The 26,708-nt window shown below is 31.5% G+C and overlaps 2 protein-coding genes across 3 annotated transcripts in view; both read left to right on the forward strand.

Annotated features, from left to right (window-relative positions):
• The first annotated feature begins 4,471 nt into the window (after nt 1-4,471).
• Nucleotides 4,472-6,665, forward strand: LOC146540967 (uncharacterized). 2 transcript variants are annotated; one of them, XM_085188397.1, is made up of 3 exons: nt 4,472-4,605; nt 4,764-5,656; nt 6,330-6,665. In XM_085188397.1, the coding sequence occupies exons 1-3, from the start codon at nt 4,603-4,605 to the stop codon at nt 6,436-6,438; spliced, it is 1,005 nt and encodes a 334-aa protein (XP_085044523.1). In that variant the 5' UTR covers nt 4,472-4,602; the 3' UTR covers nt 6,439-6,665. The 2 variants fall into 2 exon arrangements, with proteins under 2 accessions (XP_085044523.1, XP_085044530.1); XM_085188404.1 differs by lacking the exon at nt 6,330-6,665 and having other exon boundaries at nt 4,764-5,778.
• A 578-nt stretch (nt 6,666-7,243) lies between these two features.
• The window catches only part of Cbl (E3 ubiquitin-protein ligase CBL), a 65,991-nt gene continuing 46,526 nt past the window's right edge, over nt 7,244-26,708 (forward strand). Inside the window, exon 1 of the mRNA XM_085198982.1 lies at nt 7,244-7,981. Within this exon, the coding sequence (XP_085055108.1) occupies nt 7,440-7,981 (542 nt within the window). The 5' untranslated portion in view covers nt 7,244-7,439. The remainder of the gene's footprint in view (nt 7,982-26,708) is intronic.

Raw genomic sequence — 26,708 nt, forward strand, 5'->3', positions numbered from 1 at the left:
TCTACATCTAAGCATTAGAGAGCAAGATTTTTCTATCATGTCCATATTATTCGATCATCCCAGGTGCCAGCGCCGGCGCCTCTCAGTCGCGCGGTTCGCGAACTAACCGTTAGAATTGAATATTTGTACATAAATTATGATATGAATTTTAATATAAGTGTTTTTACTATAAACTATATTTACTTTCGAGGCCACTCGTGGTCCAGGGGCACAAAGTGTGACTGGAAAAGCGACTGTCGCACCACTCAAAGCACGGCGTTAAGATCCGCAACTTAACCCGCAATGCCTCCAGAATTGGGGAATTGAGTGTTTTGATACTAGGTTCCCTCTGCTTACCTTATTGTGCCCGGGATGCAGGGTGAAGCTGATTTATATTTACTGTAAACACCATATTCATGCAGTAGTTGCTAAGCCTGAGCAGAGACATGAAGACTTGAGTGGGATTCGATTCCAATATCATTGTATTTTATTCATTTTAATTGAAACTCTTTAATCGGATTAATCGCATATATTTAGATATATGCGACTAATCCGGTTAATTAATCGCGTATATTTAGATTATGAGGGATTGAGAGTATTATAGCAGGGTAGGCAGACGGAACCTAGTATCAAAACACGTTCCCCACTTGCTGAAAATTTTCGAGGCATTGCGTGTTGCATGGCGGAGTTCAAGGCCGCGCTAATGCCTTAATACTAAAGCGAAAAAAGGAAAATATAAATAAATAATAATTTATTCCTTCAAATGAGAATCGAACCCACAACCATACGCTTGTGTCTCTTTGCCGCATAGGCCTAAATAATAATAATTTTATTAATAAAAAAATACTTTATATTTTCACTACTCAACAATGAAGTAGAAACAAAGTTTCTTCATTTCGCTGGACTTGGGTGCCGAATCGGTCGAAATACTTGAAGAAAAAAAACGGTCAAGTGATCGAGGGCCATTTACAATTGCAAATTAATCTAGTTTACCGTTAAAACTTTTGAAGCTCTTATTGAAAAAGTTTTTTCTTACAATTTTAGTGTTCTTATCAACGATTTTCGAGGTACCTAATGTATATGTAGGTATGATAGTTGAGGATTTGATTCCCACTCGAGGGAATGAATTATTATTTTCATTTTGTTGCTCTGGTAAAAAAAATAAAGTGCGACAGTGAGCTTCACCACTTGACACGCAATATCTCGAAATTTTTGGGTATCTTAAGGGAATCTTAAGGGTACTCTTTTTTTAATGAAAAACAAGGCAGAAAGCGAAAGAGCATGAGCGTATCTAGAGATATTTTCTAGAGGGGCCTGGACTTTACGTTGAACAGATAATGTTCGTGTAAAGTTTTATTTTTATTTTTTAGGATATATTTTTTTTTATAAAATTTTTGCTATGTGTACAAGCCTCTTCTGGGATGGGCACGGACCACCCGGCTCCTCCAATCCCTTCACCCATGCGTAAGGATCATCTGATGGTAAGTGATTACCGCCCATTACCTCCCTCTGCGTTTCCATGCAGGAGAGAACTTGAAGTTCTTTTTATCATACATTTATAAAGACCTGATTAATAATCTCACATCTCACGTACAATTTATAGACATAAAGTAGAAAAAAATAAGTTCCATCTTCCATCTTAGACAAAATTACAATTGAATTGAAGAAATTGACAGAGTTTTAAAACTTTCTTCTTGACTCAAATGACAATCTCACAAATTAGTAAGACGATTTATACAAAAGGATTAAAATCTTTGAAAAGTGGTAAATTGCAACTATCCGTCGACCGCTCTCAACTTACCTTAAGAATTTCCATAATAGTCAAATTGAGGCGGCCATTTTACGTAGAGCTTTCGTACGCCTTTTATCCTGTCTTTTTATAAGAATAACTAGGTTCAACTTAATTTAGACGTCTTATACGTTTTTGCCAGCTTTGTTTTTCAGGTAGATTGTATTAAAAGTTACTTTATTATAAGGAAATAAGATGAAATTTAGTTTTTAGACATTAGATTTTAAATTTGAAGGATAAGGTGGTTTCATTCATTATGTAGTGACGCAGGTTGGTGAAAAATGATGTCGTTCGACCTTACCCAAGCTATGAATGGACTAAAGCTAAATATAGACACTAAACCTGAAACTTTTCTAATAGGTATATGCTAAAGATGTTCTTAACACGCCGTAGTATATTAAGTCGAGGTTAGATAAGTTCCTAAGGCATTTATGAAATTTCATCGAATAAATGATAGTGTATTTAGTCATTATAAACATTTATGGCGCATTGGCACAAACGTCTGACTGCACACAGTTTGGGTTCGATACTCAATTGAGGAAATGGAATATGAAATATAGTAAGCGAAGTTTCTTAATTAGTGTTAAGACACTCCGCTCTCCGCTCCCTCTGCCTTACCTGCTACATGGGGGTACAGCATGAAGCTTTTTAGAAAACGTACAAAAAAATTAACTAGCGAGTTCCTTTCCGATATATCTTAAAAGCCATTCGCTCAAACCACTGAGCCATATGTTAACGATAACGTTGTGACACAGGTTCCATCCTTTTATACGAGAATAATAATAACTGAAAATATTTTCGTTTCTCTATATCAGTTTGGCCATTAACAAATAAGAACATCGAGAAAAGAGGATAAAAATATAAAATGTTTATTTTATTAATCTGTTGTCTAATTGGACGAGACAAGACAGAGTTTTCCCCTTTTCTTGTTATTTTCAAGCGTACCTTATTTATTTTGTCATCATTACTATGCATTATAAATATTTTAAATTCATTAAATTATAAGTTTAAAAATTGTTGATAATTTTATTATAATTATTATACTGTCTACATTGTAAATCTGTATATCGTTTACGTAAAAACTTCCGATAAATATCTATTTTCATCAGCCTATCGCCGTCCACTGCTGAACGTAGGCCTCCCTCATCAAGCGCCAAGCATTCCGGTCTTGGGCTTCTCACATCACCCGATGCCAGCCACCTTCTTTAAATCGTCTGTCGATCGTGCTGCAAGGCGTCCTACACTACGCTTGCCTAAGCGCTATAAATATCTATAACGTATACTAAAACTTTTCAAATAAGCTTTTCAAGATATAGCTAAAGGCTCTGACAATAAATCGACTCTGTCCTTTAAAAATAATATATTGATCTTAATAAAAATGTAGGTAACCTAGTAGGAAATGTAGTAAAGTGGATGTGGTAAAATTTTCAACTAGACTAAAGTAATAGATTTGGAAACGGTAAAATTTACGGCATAATACTCTTTCTATGTGCGCATATAACACTTTTATGGTTGTCAGAGACATATAGTTTTTTAAACTAAAATTGAAATCGAATTGACACTATAAATTTTGATTTTTATTACCTTTTTAGTCCATTTGGTAATGTATTATGTAATATGTAATATGTTTTGAATGAAATCTAAGTTTTGATGTTTCTTGTTAACTTGTTTAAAATGGTCAACTTGTTCGTTTAACCTCTGTTAGAGATGTCAATTAACCCTTAACTTAAATTAAGCAGGTTTAAATAGACATAATATAAATATGTACGTTTATAACTAATGTCTTTAAATAGTTTTCTTTATTTTAATAGTTTTATATTAAATATTAAAATAGATATAAACCAAAGTAGAACTATAGGTAAAATGAGCATCGAGTATGATTTAAAGAACTTCGATTTTCAATTCGATTTTCAAGTAGGTATTTTTAAACATTAATTTAAAATGTTATTCCACATTAAGGAAACAAAAATTATTTTTAGGAAACATATTGGAATGTCGACGCAACGGGATTTAAAGACGGGACGGCTTAGACTATTTCGAAGAGGCACCAGTTCAAATCCTGTTACGTATTTTTTTTTATATATTTCAGATATCTCTAATAAGGCAGTAAACCTGGAAATAGAAAAGACTTAGGTACTTGCTTGTTATTAGAATATATTAAATGTACCTATTTAAACCAAAAATATTTAATCTTTCTTCAATGCTATTTAATTGTAAGAATTATTCATATTATTTACGCATTTTGTATACGATATTTATAAGAATCGATTGTAATTTGTCAATAACGTGCACAATGAAACAAATATGTAGTAACAACATGCTGTACATACGGCAACATTTTAAAGTATACTATAATATATATTATTTTTTTATAGTAATCTCTTAGTAGGAAAATAAAATAATATTTTGTTAACAATTTTAAGATTGCGAATAAAGAAGAAATTTATTTAATTATAAATAAAAATACTTACAAAATTATATATTTTTAAAATGTTTATCTACTAAATTAAAAATCATTGCATATCGAGTAGCGAAACTTAACACCGCGCTTTATTTTATTATCGGAGTGAAAAAAAAATAGTTTTCCCTACGAGTAAGAATCGACAAACTGTCGCCTTTAAGAATATTTTACGAAAAAAATATTAAAATAAACATAACAATACTGTAGCTGACTGTACTTTCATGTATTTAACTGATACGCTAATATAAACATTGTCATTAGGGAATAATAAATGTAGCGATAAAGTGCTGTGAGAGAACTTAGAGTAAGCGTGTTATTTCTTACAGTCTAGTTTTGAAAACCAGAATATTTTAGAAACATTAAATTAAGCAAAATGGTATGTATTTATTGTTTTTAGAGATTAGCCGTTTTTAAAATGTTTTCGGAAAGTATTAGATATTTATTAAATGACTTATTTAAGGATAACTTTCATTTAATATTCCTAAGTAATTTAGTCCCTCATAAAATTTAGAAATATCTTATTTCTTATTTCAGATGCTAGCACCAGTTTTTATCATAGTATTCACAATCACAAACACCCTATCAAGTCCAGTAATGACACGACAGGGTTTAATGAAACAGGCACACGAAACGCAGTTCTGTTCTAATTTAATACATTTCAATAATTTCTACTATTCCAAAGACGAGCCTATACATGTTCAGGGAACACCAGCCGATATGAGCGTGCATTGGAAAACCGGCAATGTATTCTACACATTAATAAGCGACGAAATGAAAATGAGCCTCCAAGTCTTACATCCCAGTGGAGAAATGGAGACATTAAAAGTTTCCGGATTAGGTCAATCAACCACGGTTGATAACCTCAACGATATTGTCTATCTGGCGACTGATAACGGCGTTTACAAATACAAAGATGACGGTTCTATTGAATTGTATACAGCTTTGGGTGAGGATGTGATGTATTTGACAGTTTCTAATGATGGCAACACCATGTTTATAGCGACATGGCCGCAAAATCGCGTTCAAAAAGTATCAAACGATGGGCAAAAGCAAGAGTCTTTTTCATCTATCCCAAACGGTCACGGTTTAACCATGGACACGAGGAACAATATATTTTTCGCGGCAACAAAAACCTCGCATGTACTAAAAAATGGCCAAAATATTCCCATAAAAATAAAGGGGTTGCCAGACGAAAGGATGACCAACGTGTTTGTCAGTCGATCAGACGAAATATACGTGATGGACGAAAATGGTAATTTGTATAGTGTTGATGCTGAAAACGCGAGCGCCAAGCATTTAGGTACATTCAATGTAAGTGGAGTGAATACGTTCGGGATGGACTCATCTGATAATATTCTCATTGGTGTAAAGGGTCGCATTATGAAATTCACAGCGTACGAGGACAACCCGTGTAGCAATCTCGAAAAGTAATTTTTTATTATGTTTATTTTATTAACTATTTATTTCTTATTAATTAATGTGTTTTGTAAAAAAAATCTATTCTACACTATTTTGATTTTTAATCGCTCTTCCGTTATTAAAACACTTTCATAACGTAGAACTATATGCATATTTACTTCCTTACTATTTTATCTCTTATTATAATATTAAGAGATGTGTTAGTGTCTCTACAACTAGCACATCTCTTAATATTCTTACAAAGAAAACATCAGACTATGCTATTAGTAAATTCTTTTAAATTTGTATACAAGGACAAACTTTAAGGGTTAATTACTATCCATTTAACTGTACCTACGCTGTCAATTTTTTTTTCTTATTTTTACGCTCTAGTAATAAGACAAAGCGTCGCGTCGGGTTGAATTCCGCTACTGTCTATCCGTAATATTTCGAAAATTGGTCGAAAACTGTGCACCAGAGAACTTTATAGCAGTATTCAAAATATTAGGAACAATAGAAATTTCAAAATTATTTTTTAATTTTCTAATTTATAAATATTAGATTTTTAAATAAAAAAAATCTAATTCCCTTCACGCTGTATTCCGCACACGGCAAAGTAGGGTTGAGTTCCGCCGTAAGTTAATTAAAAATACATAAAAAAACAAGAGAGTATTTATATATCTGCCTTTTAATGTCATACAGAGAACAAAGACGAAGCAAAGTTGGAAAACGACACAGCAAACACCGTAAGAGCCGGCCCACCACTTCTACCTCCACTACTGAATCGAATGACGAATATTACGAGGAATAACTTTTATAATGAACATTAAATATAATTTAAATTTTGAAATGCAATATAATAATAGTATAACGAATTTTTCATAAGTAAATAGTATTTATGTAAATGATATTTTGGTATGCCATCTTACGATATATCAATAAACTACTTGTCTCTTTATGCAACATTTTGTATAGCTACTTAAGCCGTATAGTTATCGCAAGATGGCGCGCTAAATATCAGTCCTCTATATATAATATTACTCTGGTCTTAAAAGGACATAGCCATTATATGTTAGGTTACTTTTTTATTATTTGCTTATCAATATTGTGATAGTAATGTAAAGTTTTCCCATGTTGTTAATATACAATAAAAATATTTGTTCAAAAAATATTTGTTTTTATTTTATTTTTTTCTATTAGAAACACAGAGCTTAGCTTAGTTTGTTGTAACTAGATGGCTTTAAGGTCGACTGTATTTTTCTGTAATATTTAATGCATGAAAACATATAAATAACGATTTTTTTTATATTGAATATAGAATTTGAGAAGATAATCATGAAAATTTTATAGGAGAGAACTTGTACTAACTTGGAAACAAAAATTTATAGGACCAAATAAAAACAAATATTTAAGCCTTAAGCTAATTAATTTTTTCCTTTAATTATTTAAAAGTTATCAAATCACATTTTACCTATTTTTTAACTAAACTGCATTAAGAAAGAAATAGTTTAAGCTGTATTCGTTAAATTATTTATAATATTTTATATGGCAACATTAACTTTAACGTCGAATCCCAAGCGCGACCAAGTTGTCATTACATAAAATTGTCAAACAAACTTGTCATACGCGTTCGAGATGTGTCAGTGAGCGATCGTATGCCGCTTGTGTATGTTATATCGTAAATGTGGCGCGTTTATGTGATAATGAGAAAACACATATTAGATTACTTAATTATAAAGTGATGACAGTGATATAAGTTCAGTGTCTTGTTATAAAAGTTATTTCCTTTTGTATGTCATCGGACTCTTCAATATGGCGGCTCCCCGTCACAAATCACAACAGAAAAATATATCTTCGATATTTTCGAAGCTGCACGGTGCTTTCTCTGATGCCGTGTGCCAGACAAAACTGGCAACCGACAAACGGACTCTTGATAAAACTTGGAAATTAATGGACAAAGTTGTTAAATTATGTCAGCATCACAAAATGAACTTGAAGAACAGTCCGCCGTTTATTCTAGATATTTTGCCCGATACATATCAGAGGTTGCGTATTATTTACTCCAAGTACGAGGATAACATGCAAGAGTTGAATAATAATGAACATTTTAACATATTCATAATAAATTTGATAAGAAAGTGTAAACAGGCTATAAAGTTGTTCAAGGATGGCAAAGAGAAGATGTTCGATGAAAATTCACATTACAGACGTAATTTGACGAAGCTTAGCCTCGTTTTTAGTCACATGCTAAGCGAATTGAAGGCAATGTTCCCGAATGGAACATTTGCTGGCGACCAGTTTCGTATAACGAAAAGTGACGCCGCGGAATTTTGGAGAACCAACTTCGGAAACAGGTAAGGTTATAACTATTTTCTCTTGTATTTTAAAGCTAGATACTTAAATTAAATATATTATTAGTCAACATGGCATCAGTAATGTAACTACTATAATAATACTACTTAAATAAAATTTATCACTATTTATCAATATTTATAGTTCATACATATAAAATTATTTACATATAAAAATGTAAATAAATTATACTTTTAAAGATTTACCCCTTAGAAAAAGGTTTTTTTATTAAAGTGAATAACTCACATTTAAACACATAAGAAAATTGGATTATAAGCAAAGGTATTTTTGTTTTTATCAATATGTATGTTGATATTGTATCCCGCATACAGCAGGGCAGTGCAAACCACATTTTACGAGAGTAACAAGACAGTCAAAATAATTCATTCCCCTGAATGAAATGAAAACTCTAGTAAAGAAACAAACCCACAACTGTTGTATTAACAGTTAAATGTCAGAATGAGCTCAAACTGTTTTTATCATAATGTTTTATCTACAAACAATATCTACTATACATACAAAACATATTATATTGATTTTTCACACCATACATTCTGATGTTAGATTTCACTTCCTATACTTGTAAATGTCTTTTAAAGGTATGTGAGAATAAAGATTGCTTTTTACATAATTATAGCTTCCTCTATTTACATATTCACATAGTAAAAAAGGCATACTTATTTTCCTGCATGGTAGGGTTTACACTGTCTACCATTTGTCTACAAAGGCTAGTGTTAACTCTGTTTCTCACATTCCCCTGAATCATTGAGTCATTGCATATTGGGTAGCCAAGCTCAATGCCGTGTGTTTTCTACCAAAGAGGGAAAATTTAATTGTTATCATAAAATATAATCCCTTCCACCTTGTCTTGATCAATTGATCACCATCAAAGCTGCAACCAGAAAATAAAATTTTAATAATATATGTTTGCACTCTTTTATTTGGAATAAATTTATATGGGAATATTTTACTTAATGAGGCTATTACTGAAAATTTTCAAGTTTAATGTCATCTTGTATTATATAGTTATTGTTTTTTTGTAGGTATTCAAATTGCTGTAAAGTTATCATTTCAGTACCAAAACACTTCCTAAGCGATAATACCTTTTGATTGTACTTTACTAAGAAACACAATACATTTTTTTTATTGTAAAATATCTTTTATCCTCATATTACCACCAATGGAATGATTCATTCATAAATTTTATATATTTAATCTTATCTACTATATTTGATAGTAGGTAAACTGTTGTGATAATTTTGTAAATGTTATCATGTATTATCATTATTGATACTGTGTTTCCATTCATAGATATATATTATATAGATATGAGAGATCCGGTCTGGTTTCATACAACATTTATATATTTGAGGAAATTGTAGCACAGTCAATAATCGGCTGGCTGTGAACCCAACAGTTGTGGCTTTGATATCAGTCATGGGAATAATTTATTGTTTCCTTGCACTGCTAATAAGAGAAATAGTCCCACTCAATACGCAATGTCCTGAAAATTAGATAGTAATTGGGAAATAGAGTCTCTTAACACTAGGTTCCCTTTGTCTGCAAATGGTAAAAAATATTATGAAAGGAACAAAAAGTCCTTAATTGCATGTAAATGCATTATCCAGTCTTGTTATAACATGCTATTTCTTGCTATAACTTTTGTTGCTTAATGAAGATTTAAATTATGTAAAATACTCTTAAAAGATATACTATATGAAATAATAGGTGTAGCCCACAATTTTGCTTATGTTGCTTGCTTCCTTGTTGACTATAAAATGTACAATTCAATTTGTTTCATTTCTTTTGAATTTATGGTTAATCTTCTCTCCTCTCTGACTTAAGTTTAATATAATGCATGAAAATTTTATATATAAGAAAGTAAAATTACACTACTAGAAACACACATTCTAGGTGTCATATGTTCAATTAACAGAACTTTTATGTGTTTGCAACTGGTCATAACTTTAATTGAAGACTTGTAATTTATTTTTAATTAAAACTTTAATTGCTCATCAGTCAATATATTTCGAACAAATCATAAAATATAAATAGAATGAGTGATATTTTGTTCTTTTCCTATGGCATATACTACAGCGATTCATATAAGGTTTCTTCTATGACTATATGATTATGACCATTTTGGTTTTTCTCATTTTGGCTGAAAATGTCACAAAAATATTTATAACATTTTTAAAATTAACATAAAATAGAGAATAAATCCAAATCTTTTGGACCCCCTCCCCCCAAGAGTGCTGAACACTTCATTCTCTTTTAAAAAATTAAGATAATTTTGCAATTGAGTAAAAGCATTTCTTACATATAAAAAAAAAATACAGTTGAATTGATAACCTCCTTCTTTTTGAAGTCGGTTAAAAACTATTATAAAAAAGATAACAAGGTAAATAAAATAATGAAAATTCTTTATATATAGTTTTTTATATAACAATAGGGACATTTGATAAATTAAAACAGGAAGTACAGCCGGTGATAATATTATCATTAAAATAACGTCATTAACGCTAGATAATGGTAATCACGCAATTTTAAATACACTTGATACTTTGGTATATTATCTTATATCTATAGGTAAGTATTTATGGACGCTTAAAACGACGGAAGTGTCTGACTATACATGCGATGGTCGCAGGTTCCATCCACATTTGGGGTAATGTACATGTTGCTCGTTTGGGGCAACAGTTTTGTATTTATATTCTGTATAATATGTTGATCTATTTAACTTTGCGTTGCCAGATTTTACCTCAGGGAAAAGAGGGTTTTTATCTATGTTAAGTACCTAAATAAAAAAGAATTTTCAAAGTTTGTGAAATAATTGACGAAAAGCGGTACCAGATTTGTCTGTCCCGATCGGGACATTTAAATTTTGAGCTTAAAATCGTCCCGATTTTATTGCATCTATCAACGCTGCCCTCAAGCCATATTCTATTATAGGTACATAGATTAAAAATATACTTATAGAATAAAATTATTATCTACATATACCTAATGTAGATTATCTATAAAAATAAAAAGTAATCACCGTTAATAAGTTCAACGGCGGCGGAAATGCGGCGTTTATGATTAGTTTGATCGTCCGACCGATGCTCTTCCGATCGAGCTCGACGCCCGCCAGTCCATAACTCACTGGCACTAACGTTTTATATACTTGTACGTAGATAACTACATACGTCCCGTTAAGTTAGTCTATGTAATGTAATATTTAATTTCCTGTTGGCATAAATGTTGATTTTGATTTATTGTTGTGGGTGTAGGTTTGAATTGGATTTCTTTTTTTTTTGTAGTTTTTTTTTGGGGTTTGGGGTTTAGTCTTGCATGTATTGGGAATTAGGATATAACGAATTGTCGAGATACGTCTTTATACCATTAGGTTATAATTAACTGATAATAAAAATAGTATGTGTTATATATATATTTTAATACGTTTTTGCAGTTAAATAATGTAGAGGACTTTTGAAATCCGATAACGAATAATTCTTATATGGATTGGTATGTATTGGTTAGCTTTTGTAATTGTATATTTTTTCCTTATTTGACACATGAAAATAAATGTTATTGATTTTACTGTGAAATGTTTGGATTACTTTTGATGCAGTGTTGCATAAATTAACTGTAATTGCGGCGGTTTTGGGTTCGATTCTCACCTAACTAATTAATTTCACTACCTCGCTCTAGCAATAAGACAAAACAGCGCTGAGTCCCGCCACACAATATAAAACTCAATATCAAATCAATAAACTTCCAATGTCTCGAAAATTGAGCGGTGAGTGGGAGGGAATGTCTCAGCACCCCTTCCTTATACCTTCCATGCTATAAGTGGGATAGAGTGTGAAACCAAAAACTACCAATATTTGATAACAAAAATCTAATAACATTACAATTTGTATTACAATACACACATATTAGACCGAATGCATGGTATGCCTGAGTCACGACGGATGCAAATTAAAACGAGCCCGAGCACATGTTAGTTTCCTTCCTGTTATTGAATAGTGTGACAGATGGTAAACGAAGGGAGCCTGGTTAAAATGACAGATCAAAATTGTTCTTATAGTCAGTTGGTTAAATTATAAAGATTTTGTTATGGGAAAATGATATAGTTTTTCGATTTTTTTTTGTTTAAATAAAGTTGCTTTAATTTGGCATTATTTTTATAGGTTTACATTAATATCTTAATAATATAGCAAATATGTCAAATATGTGATTTTCGAGCAATTATGATTGTTATGACGTGCTATTGGGTAAATGTTTATATTTAAAATAAGTATATGTTGGCGCTTCCTCAAATTGTGTCTAACTAAAGACAAAGTGCAGAGTTTTTGTTACATAAACAAACAAACTATTTTGTTAGTAGTAAGAAAGGGAGGGGGATACCTCGGTTGATCTTTGATAACACAATATCTATACTGCAGGAAGGCCAAATAAAAAGTATCTGGATCATCCGGAAGGCATATATGAAGGAATTGATGACATTGGAAAAGGCGAATGGAAACCGTATCACGAAACCGTAGAGTTTGGCTTTCCGTTCTCTCTGGCTATCCTGCTAGGGCCTGATGAAGCCTGAGGTTGAAACTAGTGTAATATGACATATTATACTCAAAAAATTCCTTCTACAAAGTTGTAACATAATTAAAGTCCCATATTGTTTGTTTCGCCGAAGGACAAAGGTCGCAAACCTAACGAATAATTCTTATACGTTTTCATTTCGCTGTGGCTATGACACGTTTTTGTTGGCAAGAGAAAGCTCGAATGTTTTTGCCTATATTAAATGCGAAAACTTTAATGTATTCTAGAAATCATAGTTTTAGGTGGTTTCTGGGATATTTCTTGTTAAACATCACAATTCTAAATATTTATGGTACGTTCTCTCCTTCAGATATGCTTTGCCTATTGTTATTACGCTATATACCGCAAATAATAGGATGGACAAAAGAAACCTAGTTTTAAAACAATCTGTTCCCCACTTTTCACGTAAATTTAGAGACATTACATTGTATTGAGTGGCGAAAATTGATGTCTCGCTTTGTCTAATGAGCACAGCAAGGAAACAATTCATGTATTCAGCTGTACCACTGCAGCCTGAAGCCTTATATCATTTTTTTTACGTCTTAGTTTTTTTTTTAAATTCATTGCAACCCTCCATTTAACGCTAGGTAAAAAGAATACCTATTTGTACTACCGGTTAGTTATATAGATAATTTCAATATATTTAATATATATATATATATATAATTTTTAATTCATAATATTTATAATCTTACAATTTTGAAACTAACTCTATAAAGTTAAATTACCCTGAGCATAGTTGCTAAACTGCACGCCGAGCATCATTAGATTTTCAAAGTAACAATTTCACTGAGATTCTTACCACCAAAAGCTCACCGAAGAAACTAAAGCTCTAAGTTTACGTACCTAGATATATATCTAGATATATATATATATAGGTACGTAAACTTAGTACGTAAGTGCAGCTATAAGGTATTTAAAAGGTATATTTTGTCTTAGTTCAGAAAATAAAAATAAATAATGTAATGTTAGATTTTGAATTATCAAACAAGACTTTTTGTACTGAGGCCGTTGTGGCATAGCGTCTGATTATAACGCGATGATTGTGGGTTCGATTTCCACTCACCAGAGTGGTTATGAATTATTTTTTATTTCCTGGATTGGGTATCAAGACAACTAGGTATGTTTAGTATTTAGTAATTCAGTTTAATTCTATTTTATTTATCATGCTTAATCATTTCTAGACATTTTAATATTTCTAGTTTAATATCGAGCTTTCGACTGACTGAATTTAACGACTAATATGGCGTTAAAGGACATAAAACAATGCAGTGCACGTGTACACAAACCATTCCTCTTCTGTAGAAATCAGATATGACGAATTGAACATGATCTAGTAGGTATTCAATTCTCACCTTTGAGGACTTTGAAAAAATAAAATGAAAGAATAACATATAAAGAAGAAAATAAATTACGCCCTGCCATTCAATAGTTCATTACAATTCAGACGGAAAACGTAGAACAGTGTCTTAACACTATGTTTTCCCTATCTATCCCGCTACAAGAGGGATACAGCGTGCAACGTCCACCTACAGTTTTTATGAATGTACGAACATACGATAGCAATGACGTAAGTGCACGGGCATGGGGGTCGTTACGTCTGCCGGATGTTTGGCGGCGGATGGAGTTCCCGATAGTTAGGTTAGTTGTTTTTAGATTTTTGCTCCTCCATTATGCTTGATTAGCTATGATAGTGTCGCTTTTGACGTGAGTGTGTGTTTCCTACTTTAGTTTTTTTATACTTCGTCATCTGTTCTATGATGATCATAGGATATATAGCTGAAGTACTCTTAGTAGGATGTACTCGTATGTACCCAACCCCTAGTATATAAAAACTCGATAGTCAATTGTTTCCTGATTTGGATTAAGTTTTAATTTAAATTAAAAATGTTATTAAGCTGCTACCACCGGCTTGGAAGGCAGTTGTGCTGGAAGTACTTTTCTTATTACTCACATTAGAAGTGGTCCTGTTTCTGATTGACATCCATTGCATACATTTCTTTAGCTTCACACTGTATCCCGCAAATAGCTGGGCGGTGGGAACCTGACTCTTTTACCTCGTTACCATGGCAAGAAATTATTTTGATTATTGACTCTTACTTAACCTAGAATAATATACTTACAAGTAACCTCAATAAGTTCCAGAGGGTTATACTGAACGGTGCAGATCGCGCTTATGCAGATATGTCACAACTGTGTCACAGTCTACTTATCATTTTACGAATGTTTTTTAAAATAGGTATACAGTGTATTATGTATCCTCGTCTGTCATCTGATCACAGCACAGGCACTTTATCTCTCCCTAATTGGGATCGTATAGCCATGTGTCACTTGTCAAAATATTTTATAATAATATGTAATGTTCCATTTTTAAATCGGCTTCACGCTGTATCCCGCACACAGAAGCGTAGGCAGAGGGAACTTTGCCTTAACATTTTAAATTTTTAAGTTTAAAAATTCTTAATAAATTATGCTATACCGAGTGTATAGCATAAGTAACCCTTTTTTTTCTCAATATTTAGTGATTTGGCACTCACTGCATTTTAGTTATGTCGCGAGTTGGTTCCCTTATTTGCACTCTAGACTAAGAAGAGAAATTGTTCCATAAAAACGCCTACCTTATAAATGTAATGTTTCCCTCGTACCGTATACCAACCCACAGTCATCACGCTCAGACATTATGATTATACAATGATAGCATCTATACCTAGTCTATACTAATTTATAAAGCTGAAGAGTTTGATTGGTTAAACGACGGGTGATAATCTCAGGAACTATTGGTACAAATTGAAAAATTATTTTTAATGTATACGGTATATTTATCAAGCAAGGTTTTAATCTTTAATACAGATTTATTAATGTAACTATAGCCGCGATCGTAACAAATAATTTGACCACGCGGACGAAGCAGCAGGTAAAACTTAGTTAAATAAAAAAGTCTTCCTGTCGATTCATTAGTCCATAAAATAATTCAAAAAATCATTAGTAATTTCTCGTTAGGAGCTATATCGTATGTTTAATTTGTAAAAGATCGCTATCGACTCGCTAATGTCTTTCCTGGGATAAAATGTAACCATTATATATATAAATAAATTGATATTTTTTGCCCTAAACAGCTCTGTACTCGTTTTATAACCGACCAGTTTTAGTTTTATAACAAGACTTATTTATGAACTAAAATGAAAAGTAAATGTTGGAACGCCTTCGTGGCGCAGTTGAGAATTGTCTGACAGTTCAGGATTCGATTTCTAATTGGGGTAATGCTATATTATCTTTTTTACGTAAGAACCTACACAAAGATCTTTGAAACTACTACTAGGACTAAATATTAAAATTTTTGTTTAATTTAATACAATAAAAAAAATACTTCCAATACACAATAAATACGCAATGCCTCCCACCAAAATGAGCGAAAGGATAGAAGAGGTTATGCATCAGGTTTTCTTTGTCATTTACAATTTTACAAAAAAATATTTATAACTTAATTTGTAGTTGCAATAGGAAAATATTCGATTACAAAAAATATTGGTGTATTGTTCAACGTTCAATTTTATTGCGTTGTAAAATCAAGTAGATTTTTTGTATGCATGGTTTTATTACATTTCATAATTGAACTTTATAAAATTTTGCAACACTTGTTAGCTATAATTGTTTTTGTTTCTTTTAAATCTGAATAATATTTGGCTTATCTTTTGAGATGTTAAGAAATATACTTTTTTTCTGCCAAAATCTTCAAATGGCTCCGGAATTCGGTAGAAAGTGGGGAACGGAGTGTATTAACCCTAGGTTCCCTCTGCCTACCCTGCTGCGTGCGGGATATACCTTGAAGCTGAGATGGTGAAGATAGTCGAGCAATATAAGCGTATCACTCAGTTTCACTAAAGCGACTATATCCATATAAATCCACATATAAATACAGTGTTGCAAAATAGTAACTTTATTGTAGATTAGATCCACAGTGGGTATAAAATAAAAATGCTAATATTTAAAGTTTGTTGCTAATTAAAACCATTTTTATCTATGAACCATCGTTTAAATGTATAGTTGATGTATATAGACTACTAACGTTAAAACTTAAATCACGTATATCTCGGTATTTTCTAAAAGCTGATTTTAATTACTAACACAAATATTGTTAAAGGTACATGCTTTTCTAAGCTTTACAATCCATCTAGTCAATGTCAGTGAAGCAGATGCAAATGGATTTTAGGCTGACGTTCTCTTCATATCACAACGGTTTATGTGGAAATTAAGTTCAGAGAATTTCTTGACTCTGCCAACGTCTATACTTCTGAAGTGGGATCACGCTAAATTCTACTTGGTGCGTTAATCCTTAGAAGCTTTACACTTCACAGAATTATATGCTTGTAGATATTATTATTAATTGGTATATTTTTTTATTTTACATGTGATCTTACATTGGATAATGTAAGGGAACGTAGGTAATTAGGTGCTTTACGTCTATGTCTCTTTCCTGCTCATTTAAAGATATTTTTCGATTGAATTGCATTTTTAATTATAACTGTTATAGCGCCAATGTCATTGAGAAATCAAGAATCAGAAAATCCAATTTGGTACGATTTCATGAACATAGTTCAAAAGCACCATCCAATTTACAGCGCCCTGAAAATGATCGAGTTATATTTGGACAAAATACTATAAGTCAGTTCAATGTTGTGAATTATTTCTGTTTCGTGATTGCTTAAATGTCAAGTAGTGCAGCTGACATTTGAATGGAGCGTCCAGTCAAATAGAATATGAATAAGGCATAGCTAAGAGAATATTTGAATTATAATATTGGTTAGGATTTGTGTCATTGTAACTGATTTATGTTCGATCCTGAACAATTGGTATAAGGTATGAGGACCCACTTTCATATTTGGTGGAGTCCATGTTGTCATAATCTTAATCGTCTATTTTTATTCATATTTCTTATGTGGGTAAAGCGAGTAAATAATTTTTTTTTTTAAATAAGCATTCAACCAAATCGTGTTCTTTCTAAAGTTTTAAATTAAACGTCATTATAACAAATGCACTTTTTACGTAGAACATACCACTTTTAGCGTTACAGAATGTTCAGTGTTGCGTTTGCACGTCAATAAAAGGACACGGCAGGTACTTACTACACATAATCTCCGAGATCAATAAACTCTCAAGGTGAGTGCGAGCACGAGACTCGATACACTCTGGGAAATTTTATCGTTTTAAGCTTTGACGAAATGAGGACCATTTCCTGCCGAAACTTCATTACGTCTTCGTTTTAGCGAATTAAGATAAAATGGGGGTATCAGGTTTTTATTTCTACTTGGATTCTGGTTTTTTTTGTAAATTTTTTTGCATAAAGTTAATGTAAAATTTTAAGTTTATGCAGGTGTTTTTTTTATGTTTAATGTAAGAAAGTAATGTATTTTACTATAAGAAACTTTGGAATATTAATAATTAAGTGCTAAAGGAATAATGAAAGCAAATATTGGACATTAATATAATATTTTTCACAGTAAGATGTACGTATTTTATTATAAAATTAAACAATCCCACGCAGATGCAATCGGTATTCCTTTTATAATCCAATTAGTAGCACTACAAGTTGTTATCGTAGAAATTATAAGCCTATTTTGCATAATTATCCAATGATTTTAACATGAGAGAAATATTTTCTATATATATATATATTTTTTTTTTCAATATGTTGTAAAGCCATAAAATTACCTGACATAAAAGGTAAATGTTCAGTAAATTTAAAATAGCTTGCCGTTTTTATGATAAAATACTAAAATATTTTAGCGATGTTTTTCATGCGAACTAATTTGCAGATAGTGTAGCTCAAGTAGGTACCTCGCTACGTAACCAAATTTATTATATTAATTTAAAATTTTCCTCTATTAGTAATGTACTGGGTTATAATTTTTAAAGTCTACCTATTTTAATATTAATAGTTCACAAATATTTATTTTATAAGTAATGATAATTGGTTAGAGTAGATTTGACGGTTCCGAGATATCAGAACGAGAGGAACCAGAATCTACAAGTGCAAACTTTTTCGACACACCAAATCCGCTTCGTGCTTTATCAATTTTGTTATAGAATTGGAGGTTGATTGTATTTCCTATGGAGTGGCGGGACATGTTGATAAATCAACTTCAATACGTTCCCCAAGTTTTTGAAATTTCTTCGTATTGACCATTGTATAGTACTTTTTATATACCATAAGTTTGTCCATATGAAATAACTATAATATAAGAATAAAATAACCTCCACACAAAATTACACTATCTGCAAATACACAATTTATTTATTACCCAATTGCTTTAGCCCCGAACTTGACCCCATGTACCTATCTTCATTGACTCGTTTCTCACTGTCCAATCTGTCAATGGAAAATCAATTCTGTTCTATACTACAACTAGAATATCTTTTGCTTTACGCTAGCACTAAATGAATATATGGTTATATACAATCTGGTATAAACATAATGTGATATGAGTCTTCAGTTCGCCAATATAAAGTCTCGTTTTCATCACAACCTCGCTCCCAATACATTCTCATTCATCGTGCCCGCTTTCTTGAATGTATTTATTTTTGTTCCCTTTGCGGGTACTTTCACATGTACATCATTGCTGGATATCTGCCAAGGGATTTCGGTTATTCAACAACGATACAATTTATGCTTCTTTTTCAGTTTTGTCCCCATTTATTTGCGAGATTTGAAGGCAGTCGGTTGAATTGTGCTGTTTTTTTTTCTGTTGTTTTTTATTTATTTTACTCTAAGGTAAAAAGAGTGATAAGTCACTGTGTTCTTAACTTTGGAGTTATTTAGTAACGAAGCACCTATTTATTTTGATACCCAATTAAATGTTTTGTTTGAACAACACAGTTAAAACAAAAACATTTTGTTAATACAAATATTAGTTTAAGTTGAACCGAAAATCAATACATTTAGTGTGACTCGCCCTGACCACAGTGACGCACAATAAACACCATTGTTTATTATAATGTTTTTATTTCATTAACTATACGTAGTTTACTTGTAGCGAATACTTTCCAAGCTTACAAAGTCTAATAATAATAACTTATTTGTAGGTAGGTCCATTGCGTGAGCTTAGAGAGTTAAACGTGAAAGCGTGCATTATGTAATTTAGCAAATTGTTATTTTCTATATTTTTTGTGTTTGTGTGTGTCTGTCTGTGAATGCGATGATTTTTGTTCGATCGATGGTTTTGGATCGATCCGAGGAAATGATTATGTTAGAATTATTTTCATACTAACCACTTATCAGGCAATATTTCGAAATTTCATGGAAAATGTGGAAACGGAATGTGATACATTAGATTTATTCTAGTTTGCCATACAGGAAAAACTTGAAGCCGATTTTCCGCCCATTCAGTAACATTCAACAACGGCTACAGAAAAGAAAATAGTATTAAAATATAATCTAATTATAAATTGTTGATCGTGAAGAAGCGTTGGGACTACATACATACAGTACGTGCCCTTGGTGCGACATTTGTGTTGTACGCACACTTTAATTTATGAATGGTTACGCAGTTTCATAGATACGTGGCTGAGAGGCGTGACCGACGTATTTATAGATGGTATTGGACTCGGTCCACCCGTGCGATAAACTTTTGTAGTCAATATAAAATTTGGCATTGCCTATAAATATTGTTACGACCTTTATATAAATAGATGTAAATGATCGTTTTGTTAGGACAATCTGTATGTTGGTGCAAGTGGTTTGGATTTTATTTTATTTTATTTAAAGTGATTTTAAATTTTTGGATATATTTGTAAAGAATTGTTTTTTTTGTTAAGAATTTCTGATATTATGTATGTTTCTTTTTGCTTGCTTAAGTGAAATCGAAGCAATATTTAATATTTTATATTCTACTACAGAATTAAAGGTGTCAGATATATCATACAGGTTTTAACTACAGTGTTACGGTGAAAGAAATTGATATAGGATTTCTGTTTCAACCGCAGAAAAGGGTCGCCTTACTCAATGCTCGTGTTCACATTTGGATAGACAGATATGTCAATCGATACCACACGAAGTAAAAGTTATTATAAAGAAACTGACTGTGAAATAAGAGTATAATATACATACATACACTTGCTTAATGTAATTTTGTAAAGTGGTTAATTATGCATTAATATATTATATCGATCTATTATAATTTACAGGGTAGGTCCCACATTCTAATATAGCTACAGCTAAAAAGTATTAGTATTAGAAGTGTACTTTCAGCAGCAGACCAGAATAGGCCAGAAGATCTATTTTATCACAGAGAAAACACTAATGTAATAGTAAAATGTAATAGTCAACTGTCAAACATATATCAATTTAAATATAAAAACAAAATCAACCAATAATGGTCAGAGAGAACCTAGTACTACATTCAGTAAGTAAATTCTGATCTCCACAAAAAAAGGAAACATGTCAGAGGAACTGAAATACATTTCTGTGAACGTCCTTTAAGCTTAATGATAATAACTATCAGGAAACGTTTTCAAGATAATAAATACCTCAATCAGTCGTTAACCCCCACTGGTCCATAGATCCTGTATCACATTTTTTGCTACTTCTTAAAGTTTCATTTTATTTTGTCTATGTAGACTAAATAGGACTACTCCTTGTTGTCTGATTTCTGTGATATTGCAAGTTTTAATAGAAGATCAATTATTTTAGGTATATTTTGCAAATTGTTTACATTTTAAACTTACTTTGATTACTGACACCTTTGTGGTGCAGTTGAAAATTTCAATCGTGGGTAATATTTACGATGTTATATATTTGAAACCGTCGTGGCGCAGGAGCAGAAACGTGTGACTGTGAATGCAAAATTGGTTCGATTTCCTCTCGGGTAATAAATTATTTAATATTTTAAATAAAAAAAATCGCAATTAGGAACCTTTTGCCATTCCAACCATTGACTTGGCTTTGTGTAGATATTTTATTGCTTTTTATAGAGAAATAAACAGTTTGTTCGATATTTCATGATTATAAATAACCTTAATTTGCCTTTGAATAAAATAAAAATATTAGGAATTTAGCTATTTATTTACTATCTGAGAGTTATTATCTCAAGTTATTTTCTGTTTATTCTGCATTTCCGGTGACTAAGAGGGAAATTCTAATAGTCATCTTTCAATCGTTGATCGATCTACGATTATCGCCCGCAGTACTTTCCCGCGATAACACTATCGATAGTGCGTGTGCACTAAATTATTCACCAACAATTTATGTAACTGTCTAGATTAAAATGCCTTCCTGCCGATCAATATCTAGTAGCTATTAAAATTGCTTTTGAAATAATAATATATACGTGAAAGGGCTTGTTTAGCTGAACGCCCTAATCTTAGGAACTACTGGTTCGAATTGAAAAATATTTTTATGTTAGTCTTTAATAATTTAATTATACAGAAATTAATCTTTGTTGTACTTACCTATTAATAATAATGTAATAAATCTAATCGAAAATTTAAATTATTAATATTGTTAATTTAATTCATTTATAGTTATGAAATTATGCACGAAGAGGTAGCTACCGTGTAAAATAGTTCAATCTCGCCGTACGATGTGCCGGATGTTTGCTTTTATGAAATCAAATACCTAAATTGATAATAACCTTTAATATTCGTTATTAATACAGTTATGGGAAACATTTTATCAATACACACCGATGAAATGGAATATTCGATTGAATTTGAAATCAGATATAGCCCGATCCTGTTAATTACATAAAATGTTATATAAAAAAATTTACTTATAATACCAAAATACTGATACAGAGGTATTTCTAGTAGACTAATAAATCAATGAACTTAGCGATTTTATCTTCCAAGGTTGTTCGATCAAAACAAAGATTGGGCAACGGCCGTTGATAAGTTTCATTCAACCTCGCGTTACAGGCATTGACTAATCCATACGTCACAATATGATAACGTAACACCATGAGTTGTCAATTGATACACTGTAGGAAGGACGTATTCTTTTTTTTTTATACCTTTGATTTCAAGTATTACTTCAAGACTTGATTAATATTTGATTATAATAAATCACTCCGTTTTCTATTTTTATACCTTAGATATACGACTAAGTGACAGTGAAAAATCAATGTAAATTGCTTAAAGAAACAATAAATACTATAAATATTCCTGGGCCCTGAAATTTGATGGCATAACTCTAACGTTCAGTTCTAGTGGTTAAATAAATTATATTTCATAATCATCAATAAGAGTAATAACAATTTCTTTGAAACCAGTAATGAACGGAAATTATCCCTGAAGTCTCAGAGGAACTAATTATTAAAATGACAAATGAAAGACGGCGAGTTTACAGTGAAGGATGTTATATTTTTAGAAATTATTTCATGATTGAAAATTAGTATAATAATTATTTAGGAACAGGAAAAAAAAATATAAATTTAAGTAAGAATTATAGAAAAAATCATTGCATATGCAAAAACTTAACGTCAACACACAGTTCTCTACATTCCGCCCAAATTCGAAACTTTGAACACAGCCCCGAAAAATAAAGAACAATTTCAAAGAATTCATTCTTCGAGTCGAAAACGAACTCACGACAAATCACACGATGTTCCACTGCGCCACAATGGCTTCTTCACTTATTTCAAACCTACGAAAATTGTAGGTTCTTCTACTCTGTCTAAGAAAAATAATACGCCAATGATTTTAATATGAAGTTGGTAAATAGAATATCTAAGACTAGATTCCCTTTTTTCATCCTTCTATTTAAGAGAGAAGTGTGGGAAAGTTTTCGTTCAATTTATTAATGTAAGTACATTTACACTTTACAACCGTTCATTCGTTACCTTTCCGTTGCAAGGCGGATGTGCAAATGTCATGGTTACGGTTGAATACATTCCTTTGGTTTGCAAATGGCAAAAGAGTGTATTGTTTTTTTTTTTGAGTGTTTTCTATAATTATTGTTATGTCTTCGTAGTTAATACCTAATAAGGGAAGTGAAAGGCAAAAGAGAAATAAAAGTTAAGTAGTGCTTTTAAAGGTATGTTAGTTGTTAAGTTAATAGCATTTGAGCTAACGTTCATGTTAGTTTTAACCTTTAGAAAAAAACCGGGTATCGTAATATCTTAGATTTTTTTTAAGAGCTAATGATCAAATATTTTCAAGTAACTCTTCGACGATAGAATTTTTTCTAATTATTGCGATAATAACTTTAGATTCTTAGAAATAATCATTTAAGTAGTTCTTATAGGATAAGTAAAGCTAATTAGTCTTTTTATGAATTATATCACATACACGCTTATCTAGTTTTACCTGTTATAGAAAGCCGGTGTATCTAACTAACGCCATAAAATTGGTACACGCTCTCAGTAATGTCTCGAGCATTGGGCGAATCGTGGTGAACGGAGTGACTAAACACTAGGTTGCTTCTGCCAACCCTGCTGAGTGCACGACACAACGTGAAGCTAATTGAAATGTCAAATTATATCCATAGTAGGTATATTCAATTCCCACGATATTTAAGCCGTTTAGGTTTGTGCTTGAACTTACTTTTAGCAATTTGGCATATAAGTAGCTCTGGTAATCAGAGAAGCGCCTATTCGGATAATTAAGGTAATTTGTGAAATGAATCGCGTGTGCTTGTTAACTTATATGCTGAGATAATAAGACAAGTTAAGTGGTCGGCACGATATTTGGAATATATTTTCATATTGAATCTACGTTTTTAAAGGTGAAATTTTTCTAAAAAGTTAACAGGTTGAAGTTTGGAGTTTTTTTTTATTTTTAGTTTCAGGTTTTGACGTGAGAGCGATTTTTTTAGAGCTTTCTCTTTTTTTCTATTTTGAATTTGGCGGCTACGGTATATGTGCAAAAACAAAGTAGAAATTTTATCGTTTATATAGGTATTTTGTTTTCGGAAAAGCTTCAAGACCAAATAAAAAATTTGGACATTGCCATTGAATTCAAATAAATAAGTTATTTTGAACGCACCTGCTTATAAACAATGTAACGAAGAGTCGACACAACATAGCAAAAAGGCGTACAACCGGTAATGACCACGTCATCTGCTCGCCGGCCATGTGAGTTTCCGTTCCAACAAGATTTATGGTTTTATCTTTTATTTTCGTGTTAAGCGCAGTGATTTGTAAAGCCTGGGGATGCTTAAGTCTGCTCCAGATAATGCATACGTGACTTTGTTTCTCCTTTGATGTTGTGAATTGTGTGCAATTTAGATCATAATGGAAAGTTTGTATGGAAATTAGTAAGTGGTAGTTATTTATATTCGTAGTGTTAATTATTATCTTTTATTTGAACACGGAGAACTGTTGTTTTATCATTTTTATATTCCATGATATCCAATTCCGAAGCTAAACTTAGTCTTATAGATAAAAGAAACGAAAGTTTTTCAAACTAATGTTTTTTAAACCTGAATGGAAACAAATTCAGCGTATTTTATAGCTATTTTCTTCTCGATTTTATAAATAAAATAGTATACAGTTAAGTCGAATTATTAACTTGCAAATAAATAAAAAAGAAAATAAGCTATTATCATTATCTCTACGCTTGTCGAGTATTTATAATAATATAGCATCGTCAAAGTAATCGCCTTATTGGATCATAATCTTTTTATAAATAAGTTTATATATAGGTACATGTGAGTAGTAAAGCCACATAGTACGAGCTGTATACGAGGTTTTGTATTTCGCATCATTTTATTAGCTGTATAATGTCTCTTTATCGGTGACCTACTAAAACTAAGTGTTTGGACAGAGTGACAAATTACTTGGTTTCCTTCACTTTGGATGTTTGATGTTGGTAGTTGGGTGAAAAATTTGTTTTTTATTTTCCTTATAGAACAACCAGTTGTAGAATAAGGATTCGTGGTTCATCATTTCGGCTACACTAATATATTTTTCAGAAATGAATTGTTTATAAATTAATATAAACGTCGTATTCAGACACGTCTATTAGGTCTTAACTGACTTTAAATAATGTGTGTATTTATTCGTGGTATCAGTATTTATTATTGTTATTTTTTCTACAAAATTTAAAGTGCAGTACACTTGTAAGAGTGTATAATATACGAGGTACCTATGTTATTTAAACGACGTGCTTAAGCAACGGTCACTTTATAACTGGTCGTTACAACAAATTACAGTTTAAAAAGCTTGTATGTCTCGTTCGTACACACACACAAATTGTAATGTTTACAATTGATGTGTACATTATTAACCTACACATACCGACTTAGACTTAGTTTTTTATTTTCAATACAAATGTTCCATCTTTGTAGTGATCAAGCTATTTTATTTATTATTTATTCTATCTATACTAATATTGTAAAGCTGACTCGTTTGTTTGGTTGAACCTGCTTGAAAACTTATTTTTGTGTAAAATATTAATAGTTTCTTTACTTCTTTTATTTAACATCTTCACCATATTGTAAAAATTGTTTGAAAATATGAAAAGTACCTACAGAAAGACAAATATGAGCCTCTTTAAAATTCTAAATACGGATGTCGATACGATTTACTTTAGTATCTATGTTTATTATTATTCGTTTATGTTTTTTGTTTCGTCATTCATTATCAACTTTAATAAAATGCGAGGAATACTAAGAAATGAATGACTTGTGCCTTAAAACCAAAATAACACATTTATAACCACAATTATAACAAAACTAAGTTGAACAAAAATGAAGTTTCCCATAAAGCAAAACAGCTTTAATCAATCAAGCATCAAGCTCTTAAGCATCAACCTTCATTAGGTCCATTACTTTGTTTTATCATCTCAACTACTGTTTACCTCCGTATCGGCTCCCACGGGAGGTTGTGAATTGAATGCCTCTTTTTTTTGCTTATTTTTAACATTTATGCTGACTGGTAGTTTGTGGATTCGATTCCCAATAAGGGGATAAATTATTTTAGTTCCCTATTAACAAGAAATTCTGAGTTTTCTAGTTTCAAGAGAAATCGCGGCGTTGAGTTTCGCCATTTAACATGTGATGTCTCGATAATTGTGTGTTGTGTTCGTGTGGTTAATGGTTCATTAAGTCCATTACATTATTTTATGGTCGGTTCTATTTATGTACCTCCGTCGTCGGCGCGCTCGGTATCGGCTCCCACGGGGAGGTTGTGAATATTTTTCTTTTATTTCATT

Source organism: Heliconius melpomene, chromosome 1 (assembly GCF_056956725.1).
Source record: "Heliconius melpomene rosina isolate 202511_hmr_F chromosome 1, ASM5695672v1, whole genome shotgun sequence".
Lineage (NCBI taxonomy): Eukaryota > Metazoa > Arthropoda > Insecta > Lepidoptera > Nymphalidae > Heliconius > Heliconius melpomene.

Bases quoted from the DNA above. Each gene is read 5' to 3' on its own strand.
- LOC146540967 (XM_085188397.1), top strand. The intron at 5,657-6,329 runs GTAATTTTTTAT...AATGTCATACAG, and splicing joins CCGTGTAGCAATCTCGAAAA to AGAACAAAGACGAAGCAAAG.